Source organism: Periplaneta americana, chromosome 1 (assembly GCF_040183065.1).
Source record: "Periplaneta americana isolate PAMFEO1 chromosome 1, P.americana_PAMFEO1_priV1, whole genome shotgun sequence".
Lineage (NCBI taxonomy): Eukaryota > Metazoa > Arthropoda > Insecta > Blattodea > Blattidae > Periplaneta > Periplaneta americana.
In genome coordinates, this window is record NC_091117.1 from 53411387 (window position 1) to 53427935 (window position 16549).

The following is a 16549-nucleotide window of genomic DNA, read 5'->3' on the forward strand; positions in this document are numbered from 1 at the left end:
TGACTTCATCTTTTGGATATTTTTAGATGCAATAAAATCTAATTATTTTTCTCCATCGTCGAAGGCAATGATTCCGGTCAAAATGGCCGCAACATCACTTTCAGGAATTAATAGAACCAAATATTTGTTTAAATTTTTTACGATTATGCAAATTATAAATTTGTAAGACAAATGAATCAAATTTATTGCTATGCAGGTTGGAAACTTTAATCCACCTGAAGACAGGAGAAAAAGATTTAGAAGTAACAAGAAGTGTTTCCTATACGTAGACTACTAGCCTATATCTTTAATAGAGATACATAAGCTACCATCATTCATTACAGGCTCACATAAATATATTACCTTTAAGGACCTTTAATAAAAGCAAGGAATCAAGATCCTGACGATGGAAATATAAACTGTGATACTTGAAATAATCACAATGTTTCTCAGAGTTATTGGGCACAAATCTTGCGAATGTAAGGCCATGAATTTGCGTTGGATACTCTCTAATTGAAGAGTGTATTTCCAAAGTGACTTAAATCCACTTTTAAAAAAATTCGAGCTAACATAGTTCTCGCATTCCAATAGATCTCTTTTACCGTACTAACAACATTGTGTTTTCAAAACTGTGTAAATCTCATCTACAAATGGCTGTGAAAGTTATGTTTATTTCCGAAGTGTCATTATTGCTCCCTCCTTTTATTTCCAATTGTCTTATTTCCACTTGGCCAACAGGAGTGCTGCTTTCTGTCACGTGAACGCGACACCACAGTATAGAGAACATATGTTCTCTATACTGTGGCGACACGGTAATGGCTGCTTTCGTTAGTTGAGTGCATGCTGTATGTGGAATCCAGAGTTTGTATCACTAATTATTGAGAATTATGACAACTTTTAATGAAGTTACAACGCAACAAGTAGGTTTTTATGCGTGGAAAAGGAAACGTGAACCATCAGAATGGCGTAAAAACAATGAGGAGGTTCGGAGATGTGGAAGTGATGGTAGCATAGTCTACTGAAAAGAGGGAAAAAGTGGTCCTCCATGAATATGGTTGAATTGTCATTGGGTAACAAACTGAAAACGGAAAAATAAATGATGATCGACGACTCCTTTCCAAACTAACAGTTACCACCATTCACATGCAAATCATAAAGTCATATGCATAACTTCACAGATGTATCTTAAATATGAAGAGGTTATTTAAAAAAGCTGTTTTTCTGAAGTTTCGTATTTGTCGGATTTAAATCACTTTGGAAATACACTCTTCAATTCAGCCGAGTCAGTTTATGTAAGAGATGAGTATTCGAGTTTCGATCTGATTAATACAAAACACTGTATTAAAAGTAAATAAACTAAACGCTATTGGGCTGTATTGGCTGACTGGCTTTCCGAGGGTAGGACCCAAGATCGATTCATGTACTTAAGCTCACATTGGCCCATTGAGCGTCGTACAAATACGATGATTTTTTCCAGTTCATGACAAGTTGCGTGCGTTACATTCGTGAATCTGATACTGACAGGTGGGTCATCCAGCCACAGTCCTAACAGAGCATGATCCCATGCCCAGACAATTACCTAATAAACATTAGGGTCCGAAGAACCAATCCCTTAGAACCTATTATCAGCATCGAAAACCTCTACTACCACCTCTGAGACTTGTAGTGAAGAGTGTTGAAGGAATAAAAGAGGCAAATAGGAGTACTCCGACATATTCTGCCTTGCGGCACGGAGGAAGGGAATTGTTTGAAATATCCGAAGATGCACATGCACTTACAACCTCTACTGTTACAGCAAGTTAATTTAGCATTAAATGTTCAGCACGTCACCATCACTTTGTAGCAACGCCATATTATTTCTTTTGTCGAGAGAAAATACAATACAGCGTCGCTAGGAAAATGTCAGGAGTGAATTTTTCCGCAACAGACGAGTATTTTTCCTGGAGAAACAAATATAATATTCATTCCTACGAAGTAGCAGTCGTGTACTAAACATTTACCAATTTAACTTTTCAGTTCCCGAAACATCATGTAACGGATTGATCAGCCTAATGCACTTTCAAGGCAACTTTTATCAATTTCACAATGCTGCCATCCAGCAACTGCAAAAGAATTCACGTTATAACCCTGATGAAATTGCATGGAGTAATAGCTTGCAGCAGTACTTCCATCTAGCGGTCATCACCAAAAAAATTAAGTGGTTGTTCTCTTTATATGTTGCCATTTCATAACATGGAATGACCAATATGATATTCTATACACACACAGTCCCGTACTCTTGACTAATACGCTTTAACCACTCGACTACTGTGCTTGCTTTTATAACAGGTTAGAATGCTCCCGGCTCTTCTGCATTTTACAGGTTGTTTTTTTTTAACACAGCATTTTACATCTGTATATTTGTATAGGCCTACGTATGTTAAATAGTAACCCCTCTAATTTTAATGTCTCAACATAGATACGTAATATTTAAACAGGATAAAGACACGAATATCTATTCATGGTATGAACCAACGAGTTAGTTCTAACTCATTGGTATGAACCAAGCTTTTGGCCCGGAGCATGCGCAGTGTGGCATTCTTTTGTCTGCAATTTTATTGTTTAATCCAAAGCCTCTTCAAATAGATGTACTGAAGCACTAAAATTTTATTTTGTTTAGTACACATACATTGTAATCAAAAGAGTTAATTTTTACAAAACAATAGTTCATAAATGGCAAAAAAAATATGATTTTGTACGTAGTGAGACCTGAAGGAAAAAATGGGGAAATAAGTACATGGTGTCATTTTAAAATAACAGACTCATTGGCATAGCCTTTATAAATGAAAAGCATAATATTTGAAAACATGTTCAAAATATTCCTTTTTTGATACCCTATAACTTTTGTATATATATATATATATATATATATATATATATATATATATATACATAGGCTACATACATGGATTAGCAGTAGGCCTACTTGTATCAACAAGTTCAAGTGTGATAAGTGCATAGTTTGTGGTCTTATATTTTCAATTCTGAAGTACCTACCACTGAAGGTATGAGATTGAGATTCTTTACTTATAGCAAAAAAACTTAAAATTATCAAAGATGCGGAGGAACATAGAAATCATTATGCGTGCTATTAATGTTGCAGGATATCGTGTAAACGGCCAATTAAGCACGACAACTGGCATGTGCGCAGAGCGTGCAAGACGGAATTGAAATGCGACCTATTCCAGGATAAAATGTATTTATTTATTATTAAGTAAACCGTATTTGTGTTTAACTGTTTTTAATTTGTTGTGAATACAGTTGTTATTTTTTGCCTTTCAAAAGTGGGGTGCGTGGGTTATTCGAGGGCGCGGAGTATTCGAGAAACTACGGAAATTGCACTAGAACTAGATGGAATATGACACGATAACGTTAAAAGACCCAAAATGTAAAACTACTATAACAATAAAACATAGTGCAAATTTAGACCCAAGATAATACAACAAAGTCACATATAAATTTCTTCACCTCGGGAAAGCTAATATTAACTACTTTAAGAGAAAACTAAAATTCATCTTTTAGATCAATCCAACAGAAATTAGTTTTTAACACCGTTTTAAATCTTTTATTATTATTATTATTATTATTATTATTATTATTATTATTATTATTATTATTATTATTATTATTATTATTATTATTTGGCACTACAGGCCTGTTCTAAAATGTATTTCTTTTTGCTTTATCTCTGAGCACGAGTTATGTTCAATCGGAAAATACTATAGTTTCTCTTTTTCGGTTTTAATATTAAGTTAGTTTAATTTAGATTAGAAATTCATTTGCTATTTATTTACCTCATTTGAAGTTCTTGTATAATTGTGCCCTTACATTATACAATAATGTCTTCTTGTAAAGCCTAATATATTTATACTTGTGAATTAATTTGTAATTCTTTACGAATATTATTAAATACATATTATATTAAACAAACTATAGTTTTGAGGGCAAGAGTCACCATACATAACTGTTGAGTGTTGATCGCTATTACTGTTATTGTTTATTAGACTATTCTGACATTACACGAGGTATTTTCAGTGTCTTCACGTTCCTGAGTGACCACACAGAGCATGTAAATCTGCTAATCACAGAGATAACCTCGGATATCACGGAAATTCGTTTAATGATTTTTACCGTGGTGATAAGTGGCGCCGGTTACTGTTCAACCAGTTTCCAACTCTAACCGGTTTCCTGACCTCACTGCCACCGTCTGGCGACACCATCGCTTAAAACGATTATGTTCTTGTTTTGTCTCTGCGGTCAAGTAATCCCTATAACCCCTCTGGTCTAATGAAATGCTTATCGGAAATCTAGTTCGATCTGGAAAACAGCACTGATTTGTAACTTGTCATCAAACGGATGATGTAATATATAACAACAATAATAATAATAATAATAATAATAATAATATCACAATGCACATTAAAACTCTTTATTCATTCAAATGTGCATATATTACGGTAACGCTATGATGTGCGATCAGTCGGACGTCAGTATTGAGTGAGATGTTAATGCTTCAAATTCTAACTTTGTCAAGATATTTTTCAATATATCACGTTAAATTTGCATGTAAATTATCTTTTTTGTACTCTATCATTATAATAGTTATTTACGATATGAGTATCGTAATGTTGCATATTATTTGATAACTAGTCGAGTTATGTAATATGAAGTTACGGTAAGTATATCATACAATATACAACGTTTTATCCACTTTGATAAAAAATTAAATTTTTAATAAAAGTAATTGTATTATTTTTATATTAGTTCTGAACATGTATTTTGTAGAGAGGCGATTGTATTATTATTAGTTTCTTCCTGCAAGATGCGATTCGTTATGTTTGTTTTATTAGTTTTGAACACGATACAGAAGAACAACAGCACTAGGAGAATAAGCAAAAATTGTTAAAATGAGTTCAATGAGGATTCAAATATTGAAAATGATGTAAATTCTGTAATGAATGTTTAGTACCATCGAAATCCCGCGTAAGACATGAAGTGGAATACAAAAAAAAAAAATTGAAGACCGATGTTCCAAGAAAAATGCAATGTGGACTTTACATCACTAATAAAAATGTTGTAAACACATTCATTACGCATCTAGTTAGATAATGATACTTCCATTAAGCAACTAGTTAGATTATGATACTGCTATTACCCAATTAGTTTCGTAATGAATGTATTTACAACATTTCTATTAGTGATGTAAAGTCCACATTACATAATGAAAGTGGATAAACAGTCTTCAGCGTTAGTGAAAATCGTGCATAATATGCCACATTATTGTACCAGTGCCGTAAAATATTACCGTGTCAACTAAAAGATCATGACATATATGACGGCATAACTTGTGCCATAAAAGTAATACCGGTGTTTCAAAATGAATATCGGGGTTTTAAGGCTTTGTAGTATTTACTACATTTAACGTACAATTATAAATAATACACCAAATGAAAGAGCAACTCAGACAGCTTTGCTACAAGTGCTCAATGTGAGCACCATTCGTCTCACGGCACACATCGAGTCGATAAGCGAGTTCTTCCCAAACCTTGATCAGTGTGTGTGTGGAGTAATTGTTGCAACAACTGCTTCAGTTCTCTGTCTTAGGTCTGGTAGGTCAGCTGGTAGCGGAGGTACATACACATGATCATTTATTAATTCCCAAAGGTAAAAATCGCATGGCGTAAGATCTGGTGAACGTGGAGGCCATGCGAAACAAGCTCTGTCATTCGGCCCCTGTGGGCTATAGAACTTGTAGCAACTGCAAACGACAAGGACTAGTTGTAAGCATCTCCTTAAAATTCTCCACACAGACGTTGCTGGAATTGCTAATTCACGACTAGCCTTCCGAACAGATTTCTCACTCGTTCAACGCGCTTTCTAACGGCAGACAGAGAAACAGTGCATGCGCATGCGTGCGTAAAAAACTGTTTGAGTTACTCTTTCATTTCATGTGTCATTTATAATTGTACGTTAAATGTAATGAATACTACGAAGCCTTAAAACTCCGATATTCATTTTGAAAGAAGGTGTATATTATGAAACGATTTTCCGTGCTAAAATTTAATACATCATTGTCATAGCAACCCCTTTCTCCATAGACCTTGAGAGTAGTCAGAAAGTATAGGAACTTCGTATGGCAACGCCATGCTCTATAGGCAACTTCTCTGCCTTGTCCGTGTGGTATGTGACCTACTCTCCAGGCGTATAGACTCAGTGCGGCTTCGCATGAATATGAGGAAGACAACGTAGCCGGAAATCAATCGAAATACAATGCAGCTTTCCGCTCCGTTTAGTGAAGACGTGTAGGTATATATGGTAAAATGAGCTTGAAAGAGAAAAGAGATAACATTAAATTTTGTATTAAACTCGGTAAAACATTTACTGAGACTTTGGCACTCATGTGCCAAGCGTATGGAGAAGAAGCAATGTCTTAGACCCGAGTGTACAAGTGGCACAAGCGCTTCACAAGTGGCCGTCTTTCAACGGATGACGATCCACGTTCAGGAAGACCCAGATCGGCAAGAACGGAAGAAATGATAGCTCGAGTTGCGCAAGAAATCAGACGAGACCGTAGACAGTCAATAGATTATGTGGTTACTTTATAGGCATTTCTCATGGTTCTGTGCAGTCCATTTGCAACGTGTGTGTGTGTGTGAGCACGTTTATTAGTAACGTTTTCTGTCCAAACTCTGGAAAAGTCTCGTATAAAAATTATACACGGTTTATTAGTAAGATAGTAAAAGTATAAATAAATGTGACTTTAATAAGTACTTTGCCACGATAACACACTGACGCATAAACGAGCTTAATTCAAGGAAATTACTAGGCCTAATTTTGAAGCCTATACAAAACGTAAGTTACAAGTTGTACATGGATTTGATCTCTGCATGTCGCGCTTGGCACAGAGACTGTTATTTTCCATACACACGTCGGTCAGCTGATTTGTAGGAGCCTCAGGATATTGTTATATTGATATTCAGATCTATCTTCAGATTTCAAGGTCAGTGAGGATGATATATAAATACTGTAGGGGTCTGTTTCATTTGCATTCTCATTGAAAAAGTGATTCTGCATCCAGTTGTTTGCTACACACGGCTAACAAGTAAGTAAACTCGAGGTTACGCCCTATTTATAGGTACTAAAACTTGTACGTAAATGACTAGGGAAAAGTCTTGAAGAAATGGTAAACGGATTTCGAATTAATTTTAATACAGAGCTTTCTAATGTGATAATGTTCCATAAGCTCAAAACTAAAAACAGCATAAAATAATTCTAATGTAATTTACTCCAACCACGTAATTACATATTTTATTAATTTAATGACTACACAGAAATTTCAAAACTACGGGTGGGACAGTTTTACAGAATTAACTTCATTTATCTGGCTTGAATAACCAGTTAAATAATTCTAAACTTAGAGTAAAACTGTTTCATTCAAATCTTCTATTCTCTATTAAACTGTGACATGTGATGAACGTATACAGGGTGATTCACGAGAATTTACAGTCCCTTGCGGAGCTTTTTTCGGAAGACAATCTGAGCAAAAAGTCTCATATAAACATTTGTCCTAATCTTAATATTTTCAGAATTACACTAATTTGAAGTTGTTTGTAAAATACCATTATTCTTGAGTTTTAAGGGTAAAAGAATATTACAGATAAAGAATGAACTATTCAGGAGTAGGCTATCATTTCTTTAATTAGCTAGTATTCTGAAGCTAGAAATGTGTTGTGAATTCCATAGTTGTTTCGTACAGATTTTTTTTTTTCGATTTTTAACTACAAAATTACATTTTATTACGCATTTATCACAAAAATTATTACAAATCACGCCACTCTTGTCAATTCTTTAAGACTGTACATTACGAAGCATAATTAAACTGTAAAGGATCAAGTTCTTAAAGTCGTATGATTTGTAACAATTTTTGTGATAAGTGCGTAAGAATGGTGTAATTTTTAGTTAAAAATTGAAAAACAAAATCTGTACAAAGCAATTAAAAACTATTTTTAGCTTCAGAACACTAGCTAATTAAAGAAATTACACTTCTGAATAGTTCATTCTCTATTTGTAATATTTTTTACCCTTAAAACTAAAGAAAAAATGTATTTTACTAACAACTTCAAATTAGTGTAACTCTGAAAATATTGAGATTAGGACACATGTTTGTATGACTTTTTTGCTCAGAATGTCTTCAGAAATAGCTCCGTAAGGGACGGTGAATCGTCGTGAATCACCCTGTATACTGATGTTAGTGGTAAATTATGTAAAACTAATTCAATTAGGGGTGGAATATACTTCTGACCTGTATGTATTTCTTTGCAGCTTTGAATATATAACATCACAACTTTTTGGTTAAGAAACAGTCATGTTTAAAAAATCGCATTCTTAGAGGCCTTTTGTGTAATGAATTAACATGAAACTATTTTGTTATCATTATGGGTGGGACATAAAGATTTCCGATATTGTCTGGACGTTCAGAATTTAACAATTACTGTAGCCCAGGCATGTTCAGCGCGGCCATTTCTAGTCTTTAAACGAGGTGTAATAGTGACGTAGAATATCTTTTAAGCGTGTGCCTGCATGCGCTTTTGAGATTCTACGTCTTCGTTGCACCTCATTTAAAGGCTAGAAATGTCCGAGCTGAACATGCCTGTGTAGTCTATATTTATTTGTCCTACCTAGGTGTTTGTGAATTATTTTATAACTACCTTAAAGGATTGTTACATAACTTGTTATACCTACCAAGATCACAGTCTGAATTCTTAAAAAATATGTGTCTGAAGTTCGTTTTGTATATGCTAGGATGCTGACTAAGGAGCAGGTGGATTTCTATCGAGAAAATGGCTACATAAAGTTGGATAATATCTTCACGGAAGAGGAAATAAATGAAATATCCGACGAATATGACGAACTATTCGCCAGAAAGCAACATGACAATATGCGAACTGAGTGGCGAGGCAAGGACATGAAGAATTTGGCCAAGAATGAAAACGTTCTGGTAAGATACAAGAAATACTGTCTCTATTGCTTGTAGTCTGTTACGAAAATGAAAGTCTCCGGCTCCAATGAATAAGTCACGGAACATGTTAATGTGTCGGGCAGTGCTACACCAAGTTTCATAACCTTTCTGATAAAAGAAATTACGTGGAAAGGAATAAAATGTATCCAGTTTCGGCACTGGAAAAATTTGAAATTATTTATAAACATTTCTTCGGAAGTTTCGAGTGACTTGACTATAGTGTCAGGAATTATCACTAATACCTTTAAATTCCATTGTCAGAATCATAAAATGAAATTAATTATAATGCGTTTCATGAATAGAGGGGGTTGCTTCTCCAGGTAGAAGGTCAGTTTTGCAAGGATGAAACTTAACCATTTTTTCCCTATTACTACATATGCTAGTAGATTATAGTGATTTTCTAGCTCTCACAAACAAACGTTCTGATGGGAGCAGATAAAAAAGTTATTTTTTTTTCTTCCACCATGTTAATAATGCCAAAAGAAGTGTTTATACAAATTTTGACCACTCGACCGCAATTACGAGGCCGTCAAGAAAGTGATTTTCCCTCTGGCCGCTTACAGAAAAAACACAACTGCATAGAAATATTTATTTGAACAGATACAGCAATTTTTGCGCTATTTGTCAACATATCCCCCACTGGAATTGAGACATTTGTCATACCATGGGATCAATTTTTATGTCGTAGAAGTCAGCCGCCTCAGATCGGAACCAGCGTTTGACTGCGTCTGCACCTCTCTCTGTCGATCCCATGATATGAGAAATGTCTCAATTCCAATGGAAAATATGTTGAAAAATAGCTCAACAATTGCTGTGTCCGTTCCAATAAATTTGTCCAATGAAATTGTTTTTCTTTCTGTTAGCGGCCCCTGGCGAACTTATTTTTTCACGGCCCTCGTAATTGCGGTCGAGTGGCACTTCTTTTGACATTATTAACATGGCGGAAGAAAAATTTTAACTTTTTTATCTGCCCCCATCAGAACGTTTGTTTATCAGGTTGAATTTTCTTTTACCAACTTCGTTTCGAATACTACAACAGGCAGCTATTTTCTAACTATTATGTTGGCAGCAACAACTTCGGTTCGGAGTAAATTAAACTGATGAAAATGCACTAATTAATTAATTAGTAATACCGGTATTAATATTAATACACAATTCAGTTCTGTTGCGTTGTGATTCCAATTTAACTCTATATTCAAGTAAGTGTAATTAAATAAGAAATAGCTTACAGACCTACTTCGTATGAAACATGCATGTAAATATATGACATTTTAATGAAATTCTTTCGTGTTTAGATTTTTATTAAAATGTCCAAGAGAGGAAATAGCATTGTAGCGACTTCCCCAAGAAAGAAAGCGCTTGTAAGTTTTTAAGTAAGCTGTACATTTTAAAGTGGTGTTCTGTTTTCGGAATTCGTACTAATCATTTCACGTGATCAAACTACATTTTTAGGTTAGGTCTCGTGAATCGTAAACTGTTTAGTTAAAGCAATGAATTTCATGTTGCCAGACAAAATAAATTAATATTAGATCATACTAATTCTAATTACCAATATAATATGCGAAAAGTCCAGGAGGAAAATATATTATTTCATAATTTATTGAACCATTAAGAAAATACCTCGCAACATAAAGATGAGGAGATGTGGTAAATAAGCAAGACATTGTTATTGTTAATTACTATATTATTATTATTATTATTATTATTATTATTATTATTTCAGTACCTAGCATTGTGATTTTTCCCTCTTTGGTGATAACTGATTTTAGTTGGCAACACTGAAGAGACGGCCAAATTTGACTTTAAGGAACTACAGTACACAGTACGTGATCCTCACTATAGTGAGGGTCACATAAGAACAGTTCCTAAACAGCAAATATTGTCGTCTTGTCAGTGTTGCCAACTGTTACTAGATATCACACGATCCTACGTACTAAATTACTTATTTTACTTTCCGTACTTTATGTTGGAAGGTTATTCTAAATAATTCAATAATTTGTAACATATTTCCGTAGGCAAACTATACGAGAAAGGGATCAACAAGTCAAGTATTTTGTCTGGCAATACGAAATTCATTGGTTTGACTAAACAATTGATTCACGAGACCTAACCTAAAATTGTATTTTATTTGACCACGTGAAATTATTAGTACTAACTCCGAAAACTTATCTGACTATGGTCTTGAATTTTAATCACAACGCAACACATAAAATAAATATTATTTATTAATATTAATACTGATATTAATTAATTATTACGAGTAGTATGTTCAAATTTCACAGTAACGGGCTCAGAAAACCAGTACAGTTTTAATTTCATGGAACTTCAACAAATATTGTCGATATTTGTCTCAGCTGCCAACATACCAGTTACAAAATCACTACCATTTGTAGTATCTGTCAGTATCGAAATTCGAAACGAAGTTGGCAAAAGAAAATTCAACCTGCAAACTAGAAAATCACCACAATCCACTAGCATATGTAGTAATGGCGGGAAAATGGTTAGATTTCACCCTTAGGTATGAAGTAAGCTGACCTGGACTATAGTACAAGTAGAACGCGACTTCTCAACCCCCACTCTCTAGTTTACTGTACCGGCAGATTTAGCATACGAGGTGAATTAGCTAGGCAGGTTTTCTGCAGGTTAGAACTACTGTTTTAAAGGAAATGGGGTCGTTGAAAGCTAGAATTCCTCTCAACTTGAAGGGTTCTAACGGAACAAAGACGGAAAGGAACGTATTCCAAAGAAGTCCCTAGACTTTTCAAAAACCTCAGCCCATTCCGCTACAACACTATTAAGACTTCGAAGTCTTTGAATCCGCTGGACCACCGACGATGACTCGTGTTTACTGTACTATGTCACATCGTTACTGTTCCAGGTGTTGGCTATGCACAATCTGCAGTTCCATTCCGAAGTGTTCACACGCCTCCTCATGAACAAGAAATTTCTGGATGCTATGGAAGACATCATGCAGACTCACAACATCTTGCTACACCACAATAAGGCGCATTTGAAGCCACCAGAGAAGGGGGCTCCTTATCTTATGCACCAAGTAAGACAGTACAGCGCGATTAATAAGTACAGAGACATCATTTTATTTTTACTGACATTTCTAATATTAACCTGGCCATACCTTTGGATTAACGGTTGATAACCGGAAACAACGTTTGCTACCCCCCACTTTCCACGACTGGAGTTCGATGATGCTGAGTAAAATACAAACAAATCACTTTACTAGGTATGGGAGGGAAGAAAAGTAGTTCATCCATTTACGTAAACTAGGAAATATCGCGATTTTGAGTTTGATAATTTTCATTGCGTTTTTGTTTAATCCAAATACAGTACAGTATTAACAATAAGTGTTTTTACTCACGAGCTGAGCTATCCATTCGGACGTATTCATTATGCAGTGTACAATATACTGCCTACAGCACATTAGCGTACAATATAGAGAATGAAGTTAAATTAAAAAATAATCATAATATGGATATTTAAACACATTTTTGAAAATGGTGGCAGTTCATTTCGATACAGGCTTCAGTTCTTTTGTGCATATAGACTACTATACCTAATTCCAATTACCAGTCTTGTCCTTCGTACTAGTACCTCATGTTAAAGTAATTCTGTACCTACTCTATAAAAGAGTACCTTACGTACTGTAAATTCAATCTTCACTTCTGCCCGAAAAGATAAAATTATTCAGGCATGCTATCTACTGTCCGTCCAAGTGGTTTTGTCGCAAGGTTGTAGAAAGGGGGAAAATCACGTGACAGTTAATTACTTAAGGAGGCTCTTTTATTTAAGTTATTTTAAACAGTTGTATAATATTACGTAGGCGTCCAATTCCTAACAGAAATTAATGTTTTCAGAAAAGAGCTAAGACAGCACAGCCACTAGCCTTTACAGAGGGGCGAGCAGAAGCGGTGGGGGAAACCGGGATGCGTCGTAGGTAAACAGACGACAGTAGCCTACCTGTGCGAAAATATGATTCAATATTGAAAGTTCTTTCGTCACTGGAAAACGCGAACATATTTCTGGAACGTACTATACTCAGTACAGTTTACATGGCCGTAAGATGACTTTGACTGCATACGCGGCCTTGGTTCTGTATGGAGGACGGTTGGAAGTTTACTAGTAGAGGGGATGGGAGTGAAGTACATTAAAAGATTCAGGTACAATAAAAATTGAAGTAAAAATAAAATGACGTCCCTGTACATCAAAACTCAAAGAAATTGAACCGTCACGTTGTTCAACATTCAATGAAGCACAAAGAAAGCAAGAAACACACACGTCTTGACCACATGAAAGCACGTGCTCGTTTGCATACCCATAGGTTTGTGCATCTGAAGGCCGGCTTTGTCTTGGCCCGCTACCGTCAGCTCAAGTGTTGTGTGACGGTCGATTCCCAACTGAATCACTCAATATATTAAATTCTCAGTAGGTAACTTGTTTATTTCGCAGGACTATCATTACTTCCCCTTCAAGAATCACTCCATGGTGGCAGCATTTTTCAACTTGGAAGACACCAGTCCAGAGAACGGAGGACTTGCCGTCTATCCAGGCTCTCACAAACTTGGACCCCTTGAAGACGCCGGAGTCGTTGATAAAGGGGAGTCAATTCACTACGTAGACCCGGTGAGTCAGATTCAAATGAAATAAGAGTGCTACCATAGATACTGTAAGACTTTCCTGAGCATTATTACATCTATCATCTTCATCGAAGGCTAGATAGTAATTATTTTCTTTTGCAGGAAAAGTATCCCCTGTCCGGCGCCACCCCTATCTACGCCAAGAAGGGCGACATAGTGGTGTTTTCTTACCTTCTGCTGCATGGAAGCTACGTCAATAAGTCGGATCGACCGAGAAGAATGTTCCTCGTACAGGTTAGTTCTGTTTCACAACAGGTATAAATTTGGAGAGCTGCAGAAAGTAGCGAAATTCGGATTCGAAAGCCAGTTATAACGGCTGGGAGAGATTCTCATGTCAATCACACGTTATCCCCATACTGGTTGGATAATTGTGAGGCATGTGAGAATGAGGCCAGCCGGCCTTGTTCCTTTATAGAGTGCCGCGCCTTTTTTTATTATTTTCAAGGTGTTCAACGTGGTGCAAAATTTCAGTATTTTTGCATCATGTCATACTCAGTTGTAGAGAAACCAACTATTTGAAGCTACATGTTGGTTCCATCGTCAGGGAAAGTATAGAAAGGGGTAACGTATCTGATGGCAGTATTGCCAACCTGTGACATCGCAGTTCCCTTAAGATACTGACAAAATCCCATAAAATCTCCTAAAAATGGGGTGAAGACAGAAAAAAAAAAAAAAAAAAAAGAAATTCTCAGTAGGAAACAACAAAAATAAATCAACTTTCTCTTTATAATTCAGGACAGTATTGCAACATAGAATAGAAAACATAGGGAATATCAACATTAAATAGAATTACAAATTTATTGTGTCTATGTGCATAAATTCTAGATTAGAAGATTTGAACAACAAATTTCACGTACCGGTATTTAAGAAAATGTCACTGAAAAATTAAAAAAAGAAAAATTAGGGAAAAGTAAGCCTAAAGTAACAAATAGTAGAAATGAGCATGTTATATCTATGATCGCTATGCGCATGCGCATTTAACAATGAAGAAGACTTTTTTCTATTGCCACCAGGTTTTCTTTCGACGTTTTTGGTCTTCTCTCTTGACAGTGGTTGGGTGGAGCGCCTGGAAGGCAGAGTTACATTACCCCAATTATACGATAGGATGGTCATGATTAAGTATATGGCGCCAAGAGAGATCTTAATCTAAACTTAATCTAAATTCCATACCGTGTACACAGGAATAATTCCCCTTAAGAAAGATTTCCTGTGCTCTAAACGGGAATCGAACTCGGGACCTCATGAACTGTAGCCAGAAGCTTTGAACACTTGACCGTGAGGCTTGCCATTGAATACTGTTGTAATAGTATGTATACTGCGTAAGAACACTTTAGTCGCCAAAACAAAAATGAATATATATATATATATATATATATATATATATATATATATATATATATATATAAGGGAATTGCGGTATGTATATAAGTTATATAGTTTTTTGTTTTTCTTAATCAATGACTCCGAAATATTTATGTCCTAAAATTTCTTGTCCCCCCTTCCAGACTTAGAAATATTCCAAAATTTATGGCTAAATCCCCTAAGCTTATATTCTCTAGGCTATGGTTTTACTTTATGTTTATAGTTTTTCTGTTATTTATATATATTTCTGGTGGTGTGAAAGAGAAGGTCTGATGGGTTCAACTACGTCAAAATAAGTTAATAAATAAATTGGCAACACTGTCTGATGAATCCGATAACAAGAGCTATTCATTGGTCCTGGAGTGGAGAGTAGCCGATATGCAGCTCCGAAACTTTGGATGTCTCTACAGCAGGCCTAAGCGTTATTAGCCTAACACAATTGAGTCATTGTAGACCACTCCTTAACTCCCTACTCCACCTTTCCTAGCTGAAACAGTAATGTTTTGGTGCGGTACGTGTAGACAGGAAGGTCAGTGACTGGTTGTATCAGGCGGACATCATACCTTTTGCGACCTTTCGGCTCTCGCTGGTCGTCTAAAATCAATCACTGATACATAGAGCCTTACTGCGCGTTTGTTTACAAGGCGATGTAAGCAGGTTTCTCCGTCTCTTTCACATCCCTTCTTATACCCAGGGCTGCTCTACAGCTATGACATGTCGGTCCATAGCGACGTCACGTTTTGATTCCGACTGAATTTTGTGTTGCAGCTGATGTCTGCAGATGACGAGCCTTTGAAAGACGTCCATAAGTCAGTAGGCCAGGGAATGGTTCTGCGAGGGCGCAACGTGAAGAGGGACGCATCCATGGCAACCCGCTTCGTGCAATAAACCACTTTATATTTTATAACTGTGTACTGTAAATTAAGATTTCATTCAATAAAAAAATATGAACTGCTCTTTATTGACGTGTTTTACACTTACACTTTTTTTTTTTTTTTTTGCTTAACCACGTTCTTTCCTACCGACTTAAGGCTCATTCACAATGAAAATTAAACGTAACGTAAGCGTTAACTTAAAAATGTAAACGTTACGGTAAAATCAAGAGCATTCATGGGAACATAAACATAACCGTAAAGATACTTGGTAACTATGGAAACATAACAACGACGTCATTTCCTCATATTCTGTCGTATACTTCAGCGCTCCACGATTGTGTTCTGTTTTCAAATCACGTAAGCATAAGCATGAAAGTTTGGAGTTTGCAAACTTTCATGTTAACGTCTTACGGTAATGTTATGTCAATGCTTATGTGAATCATTGTGAATTATCTCATTTGGTAGCCTGGGCGCAAACTTCTGTGTTTATGTTACGGTTATGTTTAATTTTCATTGTGAATGGGCCTTTACAAACCAATGCGGTGTAGGGGGTATAATGGACCCACACTAGACAGACACACATTGCCGTCCTCCCTGGACGTGTGGTCAACACAGCGCAGGACCAC

The 16549-nt window shown here is 35.8% G+C and overlaps 2 protein-coding genes across 3 annotated transcripts in view; one reads left to right on the forward strand and one right to left on the reverse strand.

The window, feature by feature from the left end:
- Nucleotides 1-16549, reverse strand: part of LOC138695741 (F-box/LRR-repeat protein 2-like) — a 101103-nt gene that overhangs the window by 58273 nt on the left and 26281 nt on the right. The gene's annotated exons all lie outside the window — the stretch shown is intronic.
- On the forward strand, nucleotides 6718-16009 carry LOC138695717 (probable alpha-ketoglutarate-dependent hypophosphite dioxygenase). Of its 2 annotated transcripts, none has more exons than XM_069819849.1 (6): nucleotides 6718-6870; nucleotides 8821-9016; nucleotides 11916-12089; nucleotides 13499-13672; nucleotides 13789-13920; nucleotides 15817-16009. In XM_069819849.1, exons 2-6 carry the CDS (start codon nucleotides 8822-8824, stop codon nucleotides 15934-15936), a joined length of 795 nt encoding a protein of 264 aa, XP_069675950.1. In that variant the 5' UTR covers nucleotides 6718-6870; nucleotide 8821; the 3' UTR covers nucleotides 15937-16009. The 2 variants fall into 2 exon arrangements, with proteins under 2 accessions (XP_069675950.1, XP_069675940.1); XM_069819839.1 differs by lacking the exon at nucleotides 6718-6870 and adding an exon at nucleotides 6966-7120.